This window comes from Chelonoidis abingdonii, chromosome 2 (assembly GCF_003597395.2).
Source record: "Chelonoidis abingdonii isolate Lonesome George chromosome 2, CheloAbing_2.0, whole genome shotgun sequence".
Classification (NCBI taxonomy): domain Eukaryota; kingdom Metazoa; phylum Chordata; order Testudines; family Testudinidae; genus Chelonoidis; species Chelonoidis abingdonii.
In genome coordinates this window covers 293,198,416-293,222,298 of record NC_133770.1, presented here as the reverse complement: position 1 = coordinate 293,222,298, position 23,883 = coordinate 293,198,416, and the positions used below count along the sequence as shown (strand labels likewise).

Genomic DNA, 23,883 nt, shown 5'->3' with positions numbered 1-23,883 from the left:
AAGCCGGCTCTCGTGAGACCTTCTTCACCCGGCACCGTGGGACTTCGTTCCAGGTCGAGGTCACGCAGACGGTCCCGGTCTCACCATCGCTCCGGATCCCGCGGCCGCTCGCAGTCCCTCGGTACCGTTCCCCTTCAAGGTACCGGACGTACTCGCGGTACCGCTCACGGTCCCGATCGCCGTCAAGGCATTACCAGGCGCCGTTCCAGATCTCGGCACCTCTCGCCGGCACTGCACGTCTCGGAGAGGTCTCGGCACGGAGGCTCCCGGCACCAGTCGACCTCCCGGCACCGCACGTCTCGCAGCCGATCTCGGCACGAGGCTCCCGGCACCGGTCGACCTTCCCGGCACCGCGCTGGTAGTAGGTCCCGGTCGCATTCGCGGCACCGGCGGGACTCCAGGTACCGCTCCCCGGCACCACGCGGACAGGACTCAACTGGCCGTAGAGATGATCCTCTCACACTCTCGGCCCCGCCTTGGCCATCCCGCCAACCATCCGTTTCCTCCATGCCGACTCGGCATCTTATGGGGATTCGGACACTCAAGGACCTCAGCCATGGCCCTTTTGGACTCCGTGGGCTTACCACCAGAGCCAGGGGCGTCACCAGCCACCGCCTCGCTCTGTTCCCTCTGACAAAAGGGCACCTGAGTCCACGGTGAGCAGACCACCTCCAGAAACTATGGAGCAGCTCCCAGCCCGGGACACGGCTCACCCTGAACAAGCCGTAGATGCCCCACAGGACCAAGAGTCTCTTCAAGACCCTTTGGTCCCGGGAGTCTCGTCCTCTTCTTCCCCGGACGAGGCTGTGGCGGGAACATCTACATCAGGGCCACCGCCTATCGACCTCAGGGCTCACCAGGACCTACTACGCCGGGTTGCTTTAAATATAAACTTACCCGTAGAGGAGGTCCCTGAGGTGGATGACCCAGTGGTCAGTATCCTCTCGGCGGAGACCCAACACGCGTAGCGCTCCCCTTCTTCGTTCCATCCAGGCACGAGCCGATACAATCTGGCAGACCCCGGCTCGGTGCCGTGCCCCACGGCTAAAGGGGTTGAGCGCAAATACATGGTCCCATCCACAGGGTACGAATACCTCTGTATGTCACCCTCCGCCTTGCTCGTTGGTGGTCCAATCAGTCAACGAGCGAGAGCGGCATGGCCAACAAGCCCCTGCGCCCAAGTCTAGAGAGGCCAGGCGCATGGACCTCCTGGGCAGGAAGATCTATTCTGCTGCTGGGGTCTCCAGCTCAGAGTCGCCAATCAACAGGCCCTACTGAGCCGTTACAGCTTCAACACTTGGAGGCAGTGGGAAAATTTTACTGAGCTTCTCCCACAGGACTCCCGCCAGGAGTTCTCGGCGCTCCTACAGGAAGGAAAAAGGTGGCGAGGACCTCCTTCAGGCCTCCTTAGATGCAGCGGACTCTGCGGCTAGAACTCTTGCATCAGGGGTCGCTATGAGGCGTATTTCGTGGCTGCAAGCGTCCGGGTTACCACCGGAGCTCCAGTACACGATACAGGACCTACCCTTTGACGGCCAGGGTCTCTTCTCTCAGAAGACAGACCCTCGCCTCCAAAGTCTTAAAGACAATCGCGTAATAATGCGCTCGCTGGGGATGCACACGCCGCAACTCAAAGACGGCCCTTCCGTCCCCAGCCCCGACGGTTCTACCCCCCACCTCGGCCGAGACAAGACTTCTCCAGGCGTAGAGGCAGGACCTCTCGTAGACGCCAGTCTGGCCCTCAAGGGGTAACAACTCCGGTCCCGCCAAACCACCAGCGGGGACCGAAACCTAGCTTTTGAAGGTGCGCTCGAGAGCACCGTACCGATTTCCTCCCAGAATCCCAGCTCAGTTTTCCAACCGCCTCGCCGCTTTCTTCCCTGCCTGGTCCCAGCTAACATCAGACCGCTGGGTCCTCAGCACGGTGGAAGGCGGCTACCGTCTTCAGTTTATTTCGACCCCGCCTTCCCACCCTCCCTCCTCGTCCCTCTTCAGGGACCCCTCTCACAGAGCAACTCCTCCTACAGGAAGTTTCGAAGCTCCTCACATTGGGGCCATAGAGAAGGTTCCAGAGGCCATGAGAGGCAGAGGGTTCTATTCCAGGTACTTCCTGATTCCCAAGGCGAAAGGCGGCCTCCGCCCCCATCTTAGACCTGCGAGCTCTGAACAAGTACATCAGGAAGCTCAAGTTCCGCATGGTATGCCTGGGAAACATCATTCCTTCCCTCGATCCCGGAGATTGGTACGCTGCTCTCGACATGAGAGACGCATATTTTCATATCGCGATCTACCCACCGCACAGGAGGTTTCTTCGTTTCGTAGTGAACCGTCATCACTACCAGTTTGCGGTTCTGCCCTTCGGCCTCTCCTCGGCCCCTCGAGTTTTTACCAAGTGTATGGCAGTAGTTGCGGCCTACCTCCGTCGTCGCCACATTCATGTCTTTCCCTACCTCGACGACTGGCTGATTCGAGGGGCTTCCGAGGCCCAGGTGACCGGGCACGTACAGTTCATCAAAGACCTGTTCTCTCGTCTAGGATTGATCATCAATCTAGACAAATCCATCCTGCTCCCAACGCAGGAAATAGAATTCATAGGAGCGCTGCTGGACTCGAATCGAGCAACAGCCAGCTTGCCCCTCAAAGATTCACATCGATAGTTTCTCTCGTTCAGGGGCTCCACGCCTTTCCCACTACCACTGCCCGCACCGTCCTCGCCCTCCTCGGTCACATGGCTGCGTGCACTTTTGTGACAAAGCACGCGAGACTACGCATGCGCCCTCTGCAACTCTGGCTCGCGCCTCAGTCTTTCGGCCACGCAGGGATGCCCTGGACATGATAGTCACATACCGTCACACGTACTGGGCTCCCTCAACTGGTGGCTGGACCCCGCCCTGGTGTGCGCCGGTCGGCCGTTCCAGCCGCCTCAACCCTCGCTATCCCTGACGACGGATGCTTCCGCTCTGGGGTGGGGCGCACACCTGGGCCATCTGCAGACCCAAGGGCTTTGGTCCTTACCAGAACTCCAGCTCCACATCAATGTCCGCGAACTAAGGGCGGTCCGGTTGGCGTGCCAGGCATTTCGCGAGCAGCTACAGGGCCGTTGTGTTGCCATTTTCACGGACAACACAACGGCCATGTATTATATAAACAAGCAAGGAGGAACACGATCTACTCCTCTTTGCCAAGAGGCACTACAACTGTGGGAATTTTGTATAGCCCAGTCGATCGACTTGATAGCCTCCTTCCTCCCCGGGGTCCGGAATACTCTAGCGGACCGCCTGAGCCGATCGTTCCTGACACACGAATGGTCCATCCGTCCGGACGTCCTGTTTTCTGTTTTCCGGAGGTGGGGCTTTCCCCAGATAGACCTATTCGCCTCCAAGGAGAACAGGAAGTGTCAGATGTTCTGCTCCCTGCAGGGCGCTCCCCGGGCTCCCTCTCGGACGCCTTTCTCATTCCCTGGACAAGGGGTCTCCTGTATGCGTTTCCACCTTTCCCTTAATCCACAGGGTCCTGCTCAAGTTGCGCAGGGACAAGGCCAAGCTGATCCTGATCGCTCCGGCATGGCCGAGACAGTATTGGTACACCATGCTGCTCGACCTGTCCCTGGCGCCTCCAATACCACTACCTCTCTACCCGGACCTTATAACACAAGACTTCGGCAGGCTTCGTCACCCAGACTCCCGTCCCTACACCTGACGGCGTGGCTTCTGTCTGGTTGAACGAGTCTGAGCGCCAGTGCTCCGCCGAGGTTCAACAGGTCCTTTTGGTAGCAGGAACCCTCTACGCGGGCGACTTATCTCGCAAAGTGGAAGCGATTCTCATTCTGGTGTACACGGCATTCCATGGTCCCTGATGCCGTTCCAGTCTCTGTCGTCCTCGACTACTTGTTGTATCTCAAGGGCCAGGGCCTAGCCCTCTCTTCCATTAGGGTCCATCTAGCCGCAATCTCCACCTTCCATCCTGGAGAGTCCGGTACTTCCACCTTTTCACACCCCATCGTTTCCAGATTCCTTAAGGGATTGGAGAGACTGTACCCTCCGGTTAAGCCTCCTTCCCCTACGTGGGATCTAAACCTGGTGCTGTCTAACTCATGGGGCCCCCTTTTGAGCCGTTAGCAACCTGCTCTTTACTTATCTGTCATGGAAGACGTCCTTCCTGGTAGCTATCACCTCTGCCAGACGCGTATCTGAGCTCCGTGCGTTGGTCGTAGACCCACCTTACACCATCTTTCACAAAGATAAGGTGCAGCTACGACCACACCCAGCCTTCCTTCCGAAGGTTGTCTCACCATTTCATCTTAATCAAGATATTTTTCTGCCGGTCTTCTTCCCGAAGCCGCACACATCCCGCCGAGACCAGCAGCTACACACCCTGGATGTCCGCCGGGCCCTCGCGTTCTACATCAGCAGGACTAAAGCCTTCAGACGCTCGCCCCAATTATTCATAGCAGTGGCGGAGCGTATGAAAGGTCTCCCTATAACTTCCCAGCGAATTTCATCGTGGGTAACATCTTGTATCCGGACGTGCTATGACTTGGCTCACGTCCCAATTGGCCGGATCACCGCCCATTCTACTCGGGCTCAAGCCTCGTTGCTGCTTTCCTGGCCCAGGTCCCCATCCAGGACATATGCCGGGCGGCTACCTGGTCGTCCGTGCATACCTTTACATCGCACTATGCGCTGGTTGACCAATCTAGAGACGATGCCGCCTTCGGTTCAGCGGTCTTGCTTTCCGCAACGTCTCACTCCGACCCCACCGCCTAGGTAAGGCTTGGGAATCACCTACTGGAATGGATATGAGCAAGCACTCGAAGAAGAAAAGACGGTTACTCACCTTTGTAACTGTTGTTCTTCGAGATGTGTTGCTCATATCCATTCCACACCCGCCCTCCTTCCCCTCTGTCGGAGTAGCCGGCAAGAAGGAACTGAGGAGCGGTCGGGCCGGCAGGGCTGCCCACCGAGTGTTGCTAGGGTAAAAGTCTCCGACGAACGTGCACGCGGCGCGCGCGCACCTACTGGAATGGATATGAGCAACACATCTCGAAGAACAACAGTTACAAAGGTGAGTAACCGTCTTTTAATTACTCTCACCATTAAAAAATGTATGCCTTATTTCCCATCTGAATTTGTGTACTTTCAGCTTCAGTCATTGGATCATAATATACCTTTCTCTGCTACATTGAAGACCCTATTATTAAACAGTTTTTCCCTAGGTATGGACTGTAATCAAGTCATCCTGTAACCTTTTCTTTGTTAAGCTACATAAATTGAGCTCTTTCAGTCTATCACTATCAGGCATGTTTTCAAATTCTTTAATCATTCTCATGGCTCTTCCCTGAAACCTCTCCAATTTATTAACATTCTTCTGGAATTGTGGACCCATGAACTGGACACAGTATTCTAACAGCAGTTGCTTCAGTGCCAAGTACAGAGGTAAAATAACTGCTGTACTCCTGCTTGATATTCCCATGGTTATGCATCCCAGTATTGCATTAGAACTTTTGGCCTCATCATCACACTGGGAGCACATGTTCAGCGGATTATCCTCCATAGCTCCCAAATTTCTTTCAGTCATTTCTTCCTAGAATAGAGCCCCCCATCCTGTAAGTATGGCCTACACTTCATTTATGAGAATAGCAGACACTTTAGAGGTAGAGAAATCAGTTATCCACAGAAAATCTCATAAATTGTTCAATATACTGATGATTTTCGGCCCAGCCAGCTTTGCTCTTCCAATAAAGGCTGATCCCAGTGGAAGACACCCTCTCATTATTCACCTAAGCCTCCTTGTGGACTATGAGAAACCATCTCTCTTCCTGTCTCAGATGATAGAGTTGATAGGGGGTTGCAATCTCTCCAAATATAAACTACCTAAAGCCACGTCCCACAATGATGTGTATTTCTTTAGGCCTTTTATGTCACACATTGGCATGTCTATCTGAGACTTTGCCTCTGGCTGAAATCTGTGTACTTCCCATTCCAACATCTCAGGGTCTCACTTTCAGTCCTCCAGGAGCTGTGGCTGTGGTTAGACCCTAAGGATGCTTGAAAAGGGGTTTCATTGGTTGTCTCCTCTGTGACCACGACAACCATCACAGACACATCAAGAACAAGTTGGTGAACCCATCTAAACCAGTGGTCCCCAACCTTTTTGTCTGGCCGGTGCTAGATGAAGGACTGTGGCGGTGGCAGAGCATCCGCCGAAATGCCACCGAATTTCTGCGGCGTTTCTGCGGCAACCCCTCTCGATGATGCCACTTGCCGCTGACAACTGACGTCATCGAGAGGCGTTGCCACTGAAATGCCACAGAAATTTGGCAGCATCTTGGCGGATGCTCCACTGCCATCCAGGACACGGGCGCATTTAGATTCGTTGGGGACTCCGGTCTAAACCATCTGCAGATCCAGAAGACCTGGCCCCAGGAGAACTTGAATTTCCATACAAACACCCTGGAACTCAGAACCATAAGACTGGCCTGCATAGTATTCCTGCCCATCCAATAGATTTTGACTGATAAAGCACAATATAAATAAGCAGGGAGGACTTTGGTTATCATCCTTCTACCAGGAAGCTATCAAGCTATGGGCTTCATGTTATCAATACAAATAATCCCACTGGCTTGCTATCTTTCTGGAATGCAGACTTCTTGAGCAGACATGCCATAACCAACCATCTGGGCCCACTGCAGAAGTCCATCATAGAGCCAGTATTTGATCAGTGGGAGATTCCCACAATAGACCTTTCTGCTACCAAAGACAACAGCAAATGCCTCAACTTTTGCGTCAGAGAAGGAACGAGTCTAGGCTCATTGTCAGATGCCTTCCTTCTACAATGGACTAACGGCCCCCTATATGATTGTCCACCAATCTCCACTGTGATATCCAGGGTTAGACAGGGTAAGGCCAGAATGATCCTGATAGTTTCTTATTGGCCTCTGTGGTCAAATATTATGCCCTTGACCTAACAGCTAGATGTGATACCAAGTTTGGGAGAGCAGTCCAGCAGTTGTTGTTTCAATAAAACAGTTCAAGCACCTTATTCCCACCATTCAGGAAGGATACTGCTTGACAGTACCTTACCGTGGGATCCATGCTGGCATATACTTGAAGAAGAAAGAATGGTTGCTTACTCTAAGAATAATTGTGGTTCTTCAAGGTATAGTGGTCAGTGTGGAAACCATAATATTTCCTCCATCCGTGCATTTTGGAGTCCTCAGCAACATGGGCTTTGAATCGTTAGGGAACTGACAGATGGTCACATTGTCCAACCCTTTATGCCCTCGTATGGGAGCATGTGGATGCACAGGATACACATGTGGCCCCAGCAGACATGGCTACATGTCTATAGTAGGATCTGTACTGACAACATTTTGAAGAACCACATTTTTGTAATATAAGTAATTCATAGATTCAGAGATTCATAGACTCTAAGACTGGAAGGGACCTCGAGAGGTCATCGAGTCCAATCCCCTGCCCTCATGGCAGGACCAAATACTGTCTAGACCATCCCTGATAGACATTTATCTAACCTACTCTTAAATATCTCCAGAGATGGAGATTCCACAACCTCCCTAGGCAATTTATTCCAGTGTTTTAGTGTGTCCCTGACAGTAGACTTTTCGTAAAATGGTTCCAACTAAATCTCCCTTGCTGCAGTGTTAAAGCCGCATTGCTGGCTTGTTCCTTATATTAGAGGCGTAAGACGGACAGTTTTATCTCCTCCCTCTCAACCGACAACCTTTAGATACCTGATAAACTGCTATCCATGTGCCCCTCTCAGTGCTGTGTGAGTGAGTGTATAACTACCCAAAATTCTTTCAGCCCTTCTTTATGTTGAGGTCATTTTCTCAGAGCCTTTATCATCTCTTTGTTGTCTCTTCTCTGTTGAACCCTTTTCGAGTTTCTACTTCCATATCCTTCGTTGAAAATGAGGCGATGCCCAGACTTGGACACAATACTCCAGCTGAAGGCGTGTGTGTTAAGCAATGATGCTTCTTCTACTGTAGTCTGTTTATTGACTATAGTAGTGCGACTCCAGAAGTCCGTTTGGCTTTATTTATGCACAGTTATCACTCGTGTTGACTCATATATTCGTCTTGTGTGATGATACCACTTTGATAGACCCTACCTTGATTCTGCACATTTCGCAACCTAACGTATATATAAAATGCAATACATACTCATTTCCTCTAATTCTGTCCTCTCGATTCGTGAACTAGAAGTATATATGCTTCCTCTTAGTGGCTTACTGTCTCATAAAGCATTCTGTCCGTTAATTTAACTTTTTCATCCAGGCACTTTTACTAAAACAACCAATTACTTCTCATTGGTTGTCAAGAGTGGCATTAGTCTCTAGTAGACTTTTTGCCTCCTGTCTCTCTCTAGACATTGGTGCAATCGTCTTTACTTCTCGTTTGTAAAGGTACTCTCTCCGCATAACTTATCAGTCCAGCGCTTAGTTTCCAATGTGCGACATTCAGTCTTAAGTCGTTTGTATGTAAGTATTATTGAAAAGATTGTCTAATTATTGTTAGTAAGTATTTTACGTCCAAAACAACCCCTATCCGCACCCATTTAGATCATAGTATATCCTTCTGTCTTCAGCAGGAATTGTGTGCATGATGAAATCTCTCTACATAATTTCCTGGGTTGTTTTTATTTCCCTTTTTATAGATGGGCACTATATTTGCCCTTTTCCTGTCTTCTGGAATCTCTCCATCTCCCATGACTTTCCAAAGATAATAGCTAGAGGCTCAGATACCTCCTCTATTAACTCCTTGAGTATTCTAGGATGCATTTCATCAGGCCCTGGTGACTTGCAGGCATCTAACTTTTCTAAGTGATTTTTAACTTGCTCTTTTTTTTTATCTTCTAAACCTACCCCTTCCCATAAGCATTCACTATGTTAGACATTCCTTCAGACTTCTCAGTGAAGACCGAAACAAAGAAGTCATTAAGCATCTCTGCCATTTCCAAGTTTCCTGTTACTGTTTCTCCCTCCTCACTGAGCAGTGGGCCTACCCTGTCCTTGGTCTTCCTCTTGCTTCTAATGTATTGATAAAAAGTCTTCTTGTTTCCCTTTATTCCCATAGCTAGTTTGAGCTCATTTTGTGCCTTTGCCTTCTAATCTTGCCCTGCATTCCTGTGTTGTTTGCCTATATTCATCCTTTGTAATCTGACCTAGTTTCCATTTTTTATATGACTCCTTTTTATTTTGTAGGTCATGCAAGATCTCGTGGTTAAGCCAAGGTGGTCTTTTGCCACATTTTCTATCTTTCCTACCCATCGGAATAGCTTGCTTTTGGGCCCTTAATAGTGTCCCTTTGAAAACTGCCAACTCTCCTCAGTTGTTTTTCCCTCAGTCTTGATTCCCATGGGACCTTACCTATCAGCTCTCTGAGCTTACAAAATTCCGCCTTCCTGAAATCCATTGTCTCTATTTTGCTGTACTCCCTTCTACCCTTCCTTAGAATTGCAAACTCTATGATTTCATGATCACTTCACCCAAGCTTCCTTCTACTTTCAAATTCTCAACGAGTTCCTCCCTATTTGTTAAAATCAAGTCTAGAACAGCTCCCCCTAGTAGCTTTTTCAACCTTCTGAAATAAAAAAGTTGTCTGCAATGCAGTCCAGAACTTATTGGATAGTCTGTGCCCCACGGTGTTATTTCCCAACATATATCTGGATAGTTGAAGTCCCCCATCACACCAAATCTTGGGCTTTGGATCCACCTCAGTCCAAGTGTGTACATTTTTAATATATAAGGCAACACCTCCTCCCGTTTTCCCCTGTCTATCCTTCCTGAGCAAACTATACCCATCCACACCAACATTCCAATCATGTGTATTATCCCACCAAGTTTCAGTGATGCCAACAATGTCATAGTTGTATTTATTTATTAGCACTTCCAGTTCTTCCTGCTTATTACCCATACTTCTTTGTTCTTTCTCAACTCTGCCACTGTGTGACATTGGGCTAGTCACCACTCTGTGCCTGGTTTCCTCATCTATAGAATAGGGTTAATTATATTTACCCACTTTTGAAAAGCAATTTGAGATCTTTGGTTGAAAAGAGCTAAATGAATGCTAAATATTAAAATGATTAATCATTTGGCTAACATTATTATTAATTTCCATTAATGTCTGGTGTGTGCCAGATACTGTGCAAACATATAAGAAGGCACAGTCCCTGTCCTGAAGAGCTTACAGTCTTAACAAAGAAATGCATTAGAAATTTGTATTTTGATTTCCTTTGTTTTGACTTGTGCTGACTAAGGGGTTGATAGTTATGGACTGATGGCCACCTGTTGTATTCTGTGTCTGCAAACGTCAAAGGGATTGACCAGACAGCCATTAGGACCTTTCTCTTGTTGTTAATCTGAGTCTGGGAAGTGCCTTTTAAACATGTTACCCAAGGAGAGCTAAGAATTAAACATACTATTCTGTTTTTCACATGGAAATGTCAGTTTTCAGTGTCTGGGTCACCACTGAAGTATCATAGAATCTGGGTATAGAAAGACCTATTGATCATATTTTTTTTTTTTAAATGGAAAGGATGTGTGTTGTTCATTTGAACACTTCAAGGAAAACCAAGTGTTTTCAATATGAACTGTTAGATGCACAAGGGAGGAATGATTACCAGGAGCATAGTATTCTATGTATGGTGGTATGTGACACTATTGCTATAGTTAATTTTTTTTTTTTTTAACACTAGAAATTCCTGCTCTTTAGAGAACTAGTAACTCAGCAATGTTCGTTTGCATCAGGCTTAAAATTAGAATGCGGTAAAAGTTCTGAATGCCATGCAGAATTTTTATTTTTATAAAACCTAGTGTAATTTACTTTAGTCAAGTTTTATTGGGAGATCTGGAAAAATAATTTTGTTTTATTAGCTTTCACTTTTTTTGGTTGAACTAAAATAGAATCAACTCTAAAAACGTTACAGGTTATTAGTTTATAATAGGCTATTTTCGTACTACATGAATAATAGCTGCTATTGTGTATTTTTAGGACAGACTACTCAGTGTGTATACTGCATGTGTACTGTTTATAAAATTCTCAGGAGACCACTGATTTCTATGAAAAGTTAACTAAGGGTATGGCTACACTTGAAATTTCAAAGAGCTGCTGTGGCTGCGCTGCGGGAGCGCTGCCACGGCAGTGCTTTGAAGTGTGAGTGTGGTCGGAGCGCCACATAAACCACATCCTCTACGGGTGTAGCTTGCAGCGCTGGGAGCCGTGCTCCCAGTGCTGCGGCACTGATTACACTGAGGCTTTACAGCGCTGTATCTTGCAGCGCTCAGGGGGGTGTTTTTTCACACCGCTGAGCGCAAAAGTTGCAGCACTGTAAAGTGCCAGTGTAGCCATGCCCTAAGGTTAGTGACATAAATCATAGACAAAAACTGTGTGTTAAGAGTTAAAGTTGAGAGCATACATCAGTAATATAGAATAAAATACATAACAGGGATGGTATAACGATCTCAGAGCCAAGCCTCATAAATCTAGAAAAGTCAGAGTTAATGTTAAATGTAAAAGAGATCCAAACATGTTAAGAAATGGAAATGCATCTTTATGGTACCTGGTTTCTTTTTTCTACAGATTCCTCTAGGGCAGGTTCTTGCACTTGTCCCTGTGAAGATGATTTGGATTAAGTGCCACCATTTTGCACTAATTTACCCTTTATATTTTGAGTGTTGAAGAACTGTGCTCTGAAAGTACCATAAATTTGTTCCACAGAGTGCTGCTTGGAAGACCATCTTGAGCTGCTTAGGGAATTTATAAAACAAAGCCAATATGTGTTGTAAAGAAAACTGACTTCAGGTTCAGATGGTTTAGTTTGCCACTTTATTTTGTCACTTTTGTGGTTGGGGTTGTTGCCAGGATATGATGCGACTTGAAAACATATAATATTACATTTATTTTAACTAGATTCTGTAGAAAATTTAGAACCTCTGCCGCTCATTTCCTTGTGATTTATTTAAGAAATGTATATTCCGACTATTCTCAATGACTTGCACATTCTGTAAAAGTAGACAATAAATATGAGATGCAAAAGTGAGATTATTACTTATATTTTATTACAGTGGTATCTGGGCACCTCCTTGAAGGTTCAGGGCCTCATAGTGCTAGCTGCTGTGCAGACAGATAAAACGACAGTCCCTGGCGCAGAGAATTTACAGTCTAGATGTTGGACAAGATGTGTCAGCTAGACAAAATACCCAGGATGGGAGTGGGTTGGAGAATGAAGTAACAAATAGTACAGGTTAGACGGAAATTGGAGGTCTCAGCTTGGCAGTAGCCTAACTAGTGCCAGACAGTATCTGTTGAAGCAGCAGTGTTTCAGATAAGTCATAATTTGATTAAAATAGGATTCATCAGGCTGAGTTAAGAATTTTTTCTTCAAAAGACAAATTTGAAGGGGACTATGGGCAAAGTTAGTATGGTTACCTAAACTTCATGGAGATACGAAAGCAAACTAAGTAGTGAGAATTAACCATTTGGGTTCTTCAAAATTATCATCTTTTTGCAGAGGAAAATGAAATCTGAGACTAACTGAGTACCTTGTACTAATTAAAGTTAATTGACATTGGTTTCCTTTTGTTCCCTGCTCAGTGGATTACTAAAATCATTGGTGGAACTCCATAGTATTGTACTTGCAAATGGAAATTGGTGCCAACTCCAGAGGGAGTTGCTGAGTAGTGTAGAGCAAGAAATAAGAGGACAGTAAAACTGAGTTAAACTGAATGTTTAAGAAATGTCAGTAGTTAGTCCTGTGGGATTATTCTGCCAGGGGAGGGGGACATTTTGAGAGTCAGGAGATATTTAACACTTATTTCTTTATATCAAATTATTAGTAAATATATTGAAATGTTAGTCCAAAGTACAAAGCCTTTTATCCAGTTGTGTCAACACTATTTAAATATTCATTTCTCAAGATCTATTTTAGTCCCAAAATACAATGCTCAAAACACATATTCAGTATATAATAAATTGGTGACAGCTAATCCTTCAGTAACACTTAGCAAAGGTGGCGTACCAGCCATTGAAGTAGCCTGGCTCAGCATAAAAATATATTAATGAATGTGTCTGGTTTAATAAAGATTTAAATTAGTTAGGGACTTGTACAAACTTAGTAGTAGATTTTTGCCACGATGGACTTGTTAAATTTAGGACAAATGCATGATTAACATGTGCATTGTGGTAGTGATCATAGTGCTTCAGAGCTGCCTACTCTGAATAGCTGTCTCGTAGTCCCCCAGAATATTAAATCACCCAAAGTATTCATACAAAGGAAATGCAGAAATCTTTATCCTGAGTTTTTTGTAAGTAACTTGTAGTGCTAAATCTCTGTTGATATTGTGACTAATTATTGTAGTATCTTTACAAGTCTGCTTATTAAAATTTCCAAAACATTTAACTGAAAAAGTGAATACAGTAAATCATTTGTCTGAATCATTGTCAGGTAAAATGAATTTGAAGATACAATCTGTATTTAGGCAACAGTCTCTGAACACAATGGGCAGCTGAATTCTGATTAACGGTGCTATTCTTTAATTCATTTAAAAATGCCATGCAATGAATCATTCAGTGAGTCATTCAGGTGGAGTTTAAATTAATGCTTTAAAACAAATTATAAAATGCAAGCAAACTCTTTTTTGGTGTGGTGGTGATGGGAAGGCTATGCATTTCTGGATAGACATATGAATGGAAGCTATTATTATACCTTGCTGTGGTACAGAGATCTCTGTTTTTTTAAAACCATTGGCTACTAGCATTGACTGAACAAAAAATATGGTAATTACTTTTTCAAAAGCCCACTGAGGAATAATGGGGACATAACAGTTTTCAAGTACATAAAAGATTGTTACAAGGAGGAGGGAGAAAAATTGTTCTTTTTAACCTCTGAGAATAGGGCAAGAAGCAATGGGTTTAAATTGCAGCAAGGGCAGTTTAGGTTGGACATTAGGAAAAACTTCCCAACTTCACTTCTTCCCTTCAGATGACCTGCTTGCAGGCTACACAATACCTGGACAACTTCCTGATAATCTGTCTGTGCCTCTTCCATGGTACCAAAAAGAGCTATTCTGAGAGCTTCCTGAGTGACAAATCTTCCACAGTAGCAGCAGAGAGGCTTAGAATTTAATGTTCATCAAAACCAAATGATTTTCTAATGTTTTTTCCTCTAGGGCAAATTTGAGGAAACATGGCTGGGCGGCGTGGGGAAGTTTTCAAGTATGCATTGTCTTCCTATGTTGTAGTTCCTACATGGACAGCCTGAATCTTTCATTCCTCGGTACTTCACACCAGTACTAAAATCACATAACACACTGCAACACGGGCTGTGGGCTCTGGGTGGCACTTAGCTCAGGGGCTCCCGGATGCAGCCGGCATGTCCCTCGGGCTCCTAGGCGCAGGGGCGGCTGGGTGGCTCCGGGCGCTGCCCCCACCTGCAGGCACTGCCCTCGCAGCTCCCACTGGCCAGCGCTTGGGGTGGGGCAATGCGCAGAGCCCCTGTGGCCATCCCTGCACGTAGGAGCCTGAGGAACAGGCTGGTCACTTCCGAGAGCCATGGAGTCTGCTTTAGCCCCACTGTAGGTGGCCAACCAGACTTTTAAAGGCCCGATCAGCATTGCCAGGGTCCCTTTTGGTATCTAATAACACACAGAGAACATAATAACACATAGAAAAGAGAGGGGATGGGCCTTTAACCAAATTAAAGGAAGATTTTTAAACCTTTTTTTTTTTTTTTTTGGATATTTGTGATGGTGGTACTTCTCACTTACGGTAGATGCATGTAAACCTATTTAACCCTCACTTAAATCAGTTTAGTTTAATTTAGTAATTTACTAGTACATGCTAAACAAGGGTTAAATGAGTTTAAGTGCATGTGCATTAGGAGTGAGCTGTTTAACTACACAGACTTCAAATTAATTTAGTTAAGACTGTATAGCTTTTCTAATATAGACGAGCCCTAAGTATTAGAACACAATTGCAAATAGATGCACATTGGGTAAATGTCAATATGTATTTGTATAATACCACACTGAATCTGCTCATTAGGTTTGCTTCATTTGAGTGTGAAATCAGTTTTCTTTTTTAAAAAGAAACAAAGTCTCTGAGAAGGTATGTGAGGAAAGCCTATCTATAGAACAGGTGAGACATTTAATGAACGCTCCTAAGGCTAGAGGTTTTTTCTACATGATTTTTCTGTTGAGAATTTTATTGTAGAAAGGAATCAAGTATGAGAAAACAGTTTTTCAAAAGACAAAGAACAAATATTTCTTTTAAACATCTCAGACATAGGTTAGGAGTTTGTTATAGAAGTGCATGGGTGAGATTGTATGGCCTGCATTGTGCAGGAGGTCAGACTAGATGGTCATAATGGTCCCTTCTGACCTTAAAGTCTATGAGTCTATGATGTTCTGTGTCTCGTGAATCAGCACCATCTTGCTCAATCACACCAGCTTCTTGGGAGGGGGGAGTGAGCGATGGGGGAAAGGCAGAAGGAGCGAGCAGGGGGTGTGGTCTTGGGAAGAGTTGGGGTGGAGCCTCTGGGGAAGATGTTGGCCAGGGGTCAGGGCCCCAGAGGAATAGGTAGGGCAGGTGGTTCGGTTTTCAGCATTTAAAAGTTGGCAACCCTGCTGAATGCTACTGGGGTCCTCAGTGGCTCCCAGATCTCCATCCAGGATTTGTGTACATGGGGTATTTTCCAAACAAGTAACATTCTTAGTGGAAGCAGTTTAAGACATATACTCTTTATGGGTCTAGCAATAGAAATCCACAGATAGCATTATACTCCCAGCCCATGAGGCAAGGAGGTAAAAAGAATAGGCAAGCAAAACCAGAATAAAAGCAGCAGCCTGCCCACTTTTTTGTCTGTCTATAATATTATTTGCATAATGTAGAATAACAAAAAATATAGGATACCTGCCACATTCTTGAGAGGAAGAGGGAAAAGAAGTAGAATAACAAAAGCAGTTGTCAGAAGGCAATTGTTTGTTTTCAACTGATTGCTTTTTCTCCAATCCTACATCTTGAATTTCTGACTTGAAAGTGGATGTAGCAAGATTTGTGATTGAAGAAAGAGGGACACTGTGACAAAAGCAAATGCACCTTTACCTCTCAAATGGTAGGTGAATGCATGGTTAGTGACTGTCTAGAGAGAAGCAATTCAGAGAACCTCTGTGTAACACTGCTCATTAAATAGTCATTAAAACTGTTCAAGAACCTTCCTAACTTGGGAGCAAATCTGGCAAAGGAGAACTTACATTCAGATAGATCGGTGGTGGAAGGAGTCATCTGTGTGTAAAATCACATGCGGACTATTCAGAGTTTTGATTTTCTACTAGTATTAAAAATATCTCTGAATTCCAATTAAGATTCACATTCACCTTTAGGGTTTAGACACACAACTTAATACATTCAGGCTGAACTATTGTAGGGTTTAATAGTGCATATGAAAAAATTGGAGAACTTTTGTTTTTCATGAAATGTCATTTTCTTTCAGATACAGGTGACACATAACACAATCTTGATCTCTTAGAGGAACCAATATCTGTACTCAGTACAGGAAATTTGGAGTATGACTAAAACTGTGACAAGTAACCTGATACGTTTTCATGTCAGTACTCAGAAGGCAAGCAATGCAAAAGCAAGCTTGATAAAGTTGAGTGCAACAACTTTACATTATCACCTATGTCTGAACTGAAACTACTGTGTTTTCTAGGATGTAGTACATTATTTCTGGTCAATATTTAATTTTTTTCTCAATTTGAATACAATTACTTAAACTGTTTTGCTGGTACAGCAGCAACACATTTCTGCAAGAACTTCATTTGTCCCTGTTGTATTAGCAGTGCAGGTAATCTAAAAATTTAGTTTCCTCTCAATAACTTAAAAATCTGTCATCTAAAAGTAACTTGGAGGGATTTGTAAGAGACTTTGAACATGGCAAGAGAAAGAAATGAAGTCTAAATCTTGATTATAGCTGTGAAGAGGCAGGTGATTAGATTTTTAAGGGAGAAATGAATTTCATAGTTTTGAAGTGAAATGGCTAAGTCATTTATCTGAAATGTGACCTAGCAGGGACATAAACTTATATATTTGAACATCCTGAAGCCTAAGGTGGGAATCAGAGGATAGAAATAATTTTTATTATAATCTGTATAGATCTTTGTGAAACATTCAAGCGTTAATATGCAGTCGCAGTGTGAAGAATGACAAAAAGGTAGTTCGAATAGTATTTGAACATACAAACAGGACATTCTGGGCCATCTACCCTTCTTTGTACAACAGATATTAAACCAAAATAGTCCCAGTTTAGTGCCTCTTCTAATTATTATCAAATTGACTCGCATTCATCAATATGATCATTGGAAAAGAAAAGATTTCTCTGAAAGAAAGCCCATTAAACGACCACCATACCTCCTCTATTTGTATTAAACATTTTAAAATCAATTGAAATGATTGATTTCATAATTTTTTTAATTGTCTTAACTCTGTGACCCACATTGCTGGGAAATCCTTAAATCAAAGCACTAAGTCTTGATAGTGAGGTACATAACACTGAGCTTTATTGATCATGTCTGCACTGTGTGATTAATCACGAGCATTGACTCTATCCATGACCCACTCCTCTGGGAATAAGCAGTTCACAAAGGCTAGCATGAAGTACATAAGAGGAAGATTGTGTTTTTGGCTGAGGCGGAAATGGTCTCTGGAAATGAGGTTCCAGAAAGGATTAGACTAATTCAGTCTTGTTGCTTGGAGGACATGCAGAAAGGTGTCCTGTTGGAAAATATCCTCCAAATGTAACCAGAATGCTGCTGCTGCTGCTGATTTGCTTTGTTGCTGTTTTTATTAATCCTATAAGCAGGGAAAGTAAGAGGAGCAGAAGAATCCAGATAGTCCACTAGGCACCTCCATTGTATCCTGATTTACCTGGGAAACACTTAGGTACTACCTTTCTGGACATTCTAGAATATATGAAGACAGCTATAATAGAATTTAGCCATCCTCTATTCCCCCCATACCCATGTGACACCCCCCAAGCCATGCACACCCTGTGAGCACTGTGGCAGAGTTGGATAAATCACCTGGCAATGACCTGCTGCATGATTTGATAAAAATCAAAACATCTCAGCAGGGCTACTTTATGCTAACAGTGCAGGGACTCTGCTTCTTGATGATCCATTCTTCTCCTCTCTCTGCTCCATTCTAGCATGTTGGTAGGATATTGAGAAATATTAGTATAGCTGTCTAAAGAACCAGGAATTTGGAAAATAGGACTTTCACCTAAAACATTGCAGATATTGGACAAAAGGACAGGATAGCTAGACACACAACTTCAAATCCAAATGAGAGTGACTAGCATAATTGTACACATTTCAGCCTTGATATTGTCCCATCCTAAAATATGGATACATCCATTAATAAAATATTATGGAAATATGTCTCCATATGTGCTTCAGATGATTTTTCATCCTTAGTAACTTAGTAGTTTTTCTGTTGAATACAGAGGGCTGAATTCGCACTGTAAATCAAAGATCTGTCAGGGGAATGCAAAAACCAAGGCAGTTTTGAGTTTATACGAGTACAAATAAGCATATAATGCTTCCCATGCATCCAACGAAGTGGGTATTCACCCATGAAAGCTCATGCTCCGATACGTCTGTTAGTCTATAAGGTGCCACAGGACTCCTTGCTGCTTTTACATATAATGCTGGTAATCTTATCTTTCTTTATAACTTAAAATAGCCAAACAAATGTTATATAAACATTTTAACTGTTTTTGTATTATATTCAATAGTACACTACCGGACTTAAGCGTAGGACAGAATCTTACAGCAACATTATAAGCTCTTGAAAATAGGAGACTGGTTTAATGGAAATGTTAATAGACCCATAACAAGAAATGTAATGTGTTGCCCTTTTGGCATCTAATAAAAGAGGAAGCTTTAGGTTTTTAAACAAAATTACAATGAATCATAAAATGATTGAATTGTTATTAAAAACTGCTTTCTTATTTTTGGAATACTTTCTGTCAGTCTTGGTTAACTCTCCAAAACATAGCCTTATACTGTGAAGCTTTCAGTATTCCATGTAGTTGAAAGCAAAAGTTAATGGCAAGATTCAGATTCTTTTACATTTTGTAGCACCTGGCTGCTCAATGTAAGTAAAGGTATCAGAATTTGGCCTTACATTATTTGACCAAGGTCTGTCAGCTAAGAATAGAACCCAGCTGTCCTTACTCTCCATCCTTCTAGGCAGTAGACTTAAGAATATGGGTTTTCCTGAGATACCACAGTTTAGCAGCATCTTTTAGGGTATATATATATATATTTTATTTTCATCCCTTCTGTTACTAGTGACCTTCCTCAAAACGAATCTGTGCAATATAACCAGAAGACAAGCAAGTAAAAGCTTGCATATTTGCCCACAATTCAGTCACTTGTCCTTCAGAAGAGTATTCTGAAGTGCTTTCAGAGCTCTCATTAATTTCCCTAAATCCTATCCTCATATGAAACAGTAGTGGCTATGATGACCGTCATTGTTTCCCATTCTCTGAGACTGAAAACTCATTAGCATTTAATGATGAGGTAAAAAGTGTTGTTTGAATTGGAGGGCTGTATTCTCAGATGTCTTTGCAGTCTGCATGAGATGCAGTTCCACAAGCTACGTTAGTCTGCGGTTGGATAAATAGGAAGAAGTGGTTGGAATTGTAGCAGCTTGCTTGATGGAGGGCATATGTCTACCATTTGTTACTCAGGCTGGTTTTCAAGCTGCAGATCATGTCTGATCCACATCGCTCATGGTTGACTCATTAGCAGCAGCAACCTTTTCTTTCAGAAGCAGACCGTGCCACAATGATCCATGCCTTTCACCACCAGGCAGAATTATTTTAATGTGCTGTATGTGTGACTGTGCTTAAAGACCATTTGGAAACTTCAGCTATTACAAAATGCACTTACATGCCATTTACTATTCATTATTCCATGTAGCGGGCACATTTTACTTTTTCTCCATAGTCAGTAGTGACTTCCTTTGGTTTCTGGATGAAGAACATGGTGTTGGTTTTGACTTACAGTATACAGTTATAAACGGTTTGGGTCCTGACTGTCTTATTTTTTCCTCATGCAATAATGTAACACTCAAAACTAACACATAGTTTTGATCTGATAGAGCCTTAGTCTAAACAGGAGGGACTGGTGACTGGACACTTCTGGTACAGAGCCCTCAGTTGTGGGACATATCCAAATTGAGGGCACTTCAGGAGGGCCTTCCAATTCTGACAGGAATTACAGCCCTCCCATAGGTCTACAATCACAGTAAAACTAGAGCATGAGCTGATTCAGGGGTCAGCAACCTCTGGCACGCGGCTTGCCAGGGTAAGCACCCTGGTGGGCTTGGGCCAGTTTGTTTACTTGCTGCGTTGGCAGGTTCGGCGGACTGCGGCTCCCACTGGCTGTGGTTCGCCATCCCAGGCCAATGCGGGAGATGCGAAGCTGCGGCCAGCACATCCCTCAGCCCGTGGCGCTTCCTGCCACCCCCATTGGCCTGGGACGGCGAACCGCGGCCAGCGGGAGCCATGGTCCGCCGAACCTGCCGACGTGGCAGGTAAACAAACCAGCCCAGCCAGCCAGAGTGCTTAGCCTGGCGAGCTGCGTGCCAGAGGTTGCCAACCCCTGAGCTAATTCTTTATAATTTAGTTACAAAATGTCTGGTCTCTCAGACCTTTTATAAGAGGGGTGGGTTGATAGAAATATGAGGAAGTTGAGGGAAAATGATCTTGTTAATGGTGGAAGGAAAAACTTTTGTGGCTATTGAATGGGTTGAAGAGAGAGAATTTTGGTTAGGGATGAGTCAGAGAGTTTTCCTGAATATTAATCCACTAGGATTTTTGTGAACATATTTTATAAAATATGTATAATGATTACAGCTTTGGGTAGCAGCTTGATAAGTAATAGTAAGTTAAAATAAATAACTAATCCTTGAGGAGTCTGAGTTAAAGGTCTGAAAAAACATCCTCTTTCTTTAGAATTTGCCATAAAGATTTTTATGTATATATGAATCAGTGTGAGGTTGAGGTGCAACCAAAATAATGTATTTTCTCTCTTTCCCCTTTCCCAGAATATGACAGATACCTAGCATCTAGCAAAACGATGGCAGCAGCTTACCTTGATCCAAACTTGAATCATACACCAAATTCAAGTGTAAAGACACACCTCAGTACTGGCGTGGAGCGTTCCCCAGGGGCCATGGAACGAGTCTTAAAGGTCTTCCATTATTTTGAAAGTAGCAGTGAGCCAACAACGTGGGCCAGTATTATCCGGCACGGAGATGCTACTGATGTTCGGGTGAGTCTGTTCCCAGAATTCATATTCTCTAAAGGCTTGTATATGTTAATATTAAGAAAGTGTGGCACAGACAACTCTAATGGTGAAGGAACACAGATGTTCTACAGTTTATTTTAAATTTTTATGTGACACATGCTGTGAATCATTTCAGGCAAAGCTTTAATTTCTAACAATTTTCCCAGAGAAAAGGCAGACATGCAAATTGTACGTTAACTTGACAGGGCTGTTGACATTAATTTAGTTTTCATTTTCTGTGGCATAAAGACTTCAGTATGGAAAAACAGCAACTGAGCTTGATCACACCTTCTTAGATTATTTTACCACTGTGTATTTCCAGAAAGGCATTGTGGGGATTGAGTGTGACTTAAGTGAGTAGTAACAGAAAAAGCTGTGAGAAGCAGACCCTTAAATTATTTATTCTGGAGTGGATGGCAGAATAGAATGAGCAGGCCTATATGGAAGGCACAAGTAGCAATCTAATATTAAGAGACCATTATTTTAAGATTTCCTGGAGGAGGAATCTCTCTTTGAGATCTCAGTGCTGTTTATTAAATTAAAGGAAGGAGCTGGAGAACATAGGAAAATGCAAGGATCAAACTCTTTACTTGCTTAGTGTCTTTGTTTTCTCCCAAATTCAGATTTTTCTCCCCCCCCCCCTTTTTTTTTTTAAATAATCTGTTTTTAAGTGACATATAATCAGGATCTGCTGAAGACAGGTAATGGGTAGGGCAGAAGACAAGTTTCAGAAGACCTGGATTCTGTTTCTAACTGCTACTGACATTTCTGCAAGAGAAAACTCTTTTTAAGAAAACAAACAAAATGTGAAGAACCTAGAATGCCCTCCCCTCTTCCCATTGTTTCTCTTAGTACTGCTGTGTATGGAAAGAATTAACAGCATTGTGAACCGAGGGTAAATTTTATGGCAGTAGTTGTAGACTCGCGAAATGCAAAGTTCCAGTGGAAGTTACCCAGAAAATTTCTGAATCTTATCAATTTAATAAATTAGCACCTAGTGTTCAGAGGGATCTAGGGAATCAGGCAAGTTATAGGAGCAGAAATCCGAGTCAGCCTTAGCATTTTTTCATGTGGAACAATTTTTTGACACCCCCCTCCCCCCAAATGTCACCAATTCCTGTCCATGATTATCTTACCATCTAAGTGTTAACCTAAGTGGTGAATTTGGTTAGTGAAATTATTTGTTTGAACCCCAAACTAGCTCATTTTATAAAAAATGGGGGGGGGCATAAGGGGAGGGAAGGCAAGTGTTAAGGGGGTCATATCTCCATGCCTCCTGCTGCAGAAGTGGATACCAGCTGGTTATTCCTTTCAACACCAGCAATCTATTTACAATGCTGTAATTTTTCAAGTCTGTCTTTGAATGGGGAGAGGGGCTGAAAACTGTTCCACACCCCCCCGCCCAAATAAAGACAAACATTCTTGTGTACATTTCTCATTCCCCAAATCAAAAGTCCTTTAGTTGTGGGATATGTAGGGTCCCAAGCACTAACTCTAATACGAGTAAATTCAAGAGTAAGCCCATATTCAGAGTTACTTGTGGCCATTTAAAGTACAACAATCAAAGTCTTAATTTTATAAAGGCTGAACAAATAAAAAAGTTTGTTTAAAAAAAAAAAAAAAAGAGCGAGCGAGAGAGAGAAAATAGGGCCCCCATTACTCAATTAGAAGTTCTTTTTGTTTGTTTCGGAATGACTTCTTGAGCATAGCCAAAGCTTCAAGGCTTTTTCGGATGGTTGTGCAGCGAGTTTTTTTTTTTTTTTTTTTTTTAAGTTTTCAAGTCTTTTAACCTGTCAGTCTATTTTATGGGATCTTAGCAGGGGAACCTTTCCAATTTTCAAAGGAAATCTGTGAGCTCTCCTGGAAACCCCAAATCCTCCTATTAGAGGTATTTCTGCTGTTAAAGTGGTAGATGTTTTTGGCATGCACTAATGTCAAGGAGATGGCATTTCCTTTCCCACTTCCTCAAATGTCCGATTCCCTAATATATTTGGATTACCTTTATTTTTAACCAAATCAGGTTTACCTTTTTCTATGGCAAGGGTGCATTTGACAGCTACTGCAGCCTCCTGTATTCCTGGAAGGGACTTTGGTTTTCTCTCAGCACCCTAATACTTTTTCATAAGGAATTGTTGCACTGATTTGTAAATCTGTTGGATTTTAATTCAGTCTTTACTGGCTCAGGAACAATCTCTTCGAATTGGTTAAGGTATGTCCTAATCTGGGGCCTGGTCTACACTAAACCGAATTTAGCAGCGTTAAACTGATTTAACCGTGCACCCGTCTGCACAACGAGGTCCTTTATATCGATATAAAGGGCTCTTTAAACCGGTTTCTGTACTCCTCCCTGACAAGATGAGTAGCGCTGAAATCGGTATTGCTATGTCGGATTAGGGTTAGTGTGGCTGCAAATCGAAGGTATTGGCCTCTGGGCGGTATCCCACAGTGCACCATTGTGACCGCTCTGGAAAGCCATCTGAACTCGGATGCACTGGCCAGGTAGACAGGAAA

The 23,883-nt window shown here is 43.7% G+C and overlaps 1 protein-coding gene across 9 annotated transcripts in view; it reads left to right on the top strand.

Moving 5' to 3' along the window:
* The window catches only part of PTK2 (protein tyrosine kinase 2), a 405,326-nt gene that overhangs the window by 128,501 nt on the left and 252,942 nt on the right, over nucleotides 1-23,883 (top strand). For 5 of the 9 annotated variants that reach the window (XM_032803220.1, XM_032803217.1, XM_032803218.1 and 2 more), the window contains exon 1: nucleotides 21,121-21,357. In XM_032803220.1, the coding sequence (XP_032659111.1) occupies nucleotides 21,163-21,357 (195 nt within the window). In that variant the 5' untranslated portion in view covers nucleotides 21,121-21,162. Of the gene's footprint in view, nucleotides 1-21,120; nucleotides 21,358-23,883 lie in introns of those variants that run through there. The other 4 variants (XM_075063277.1, XM_075063281.1, XM_075063280.1 and 1 more) reach the window with 1 other exon arrangement.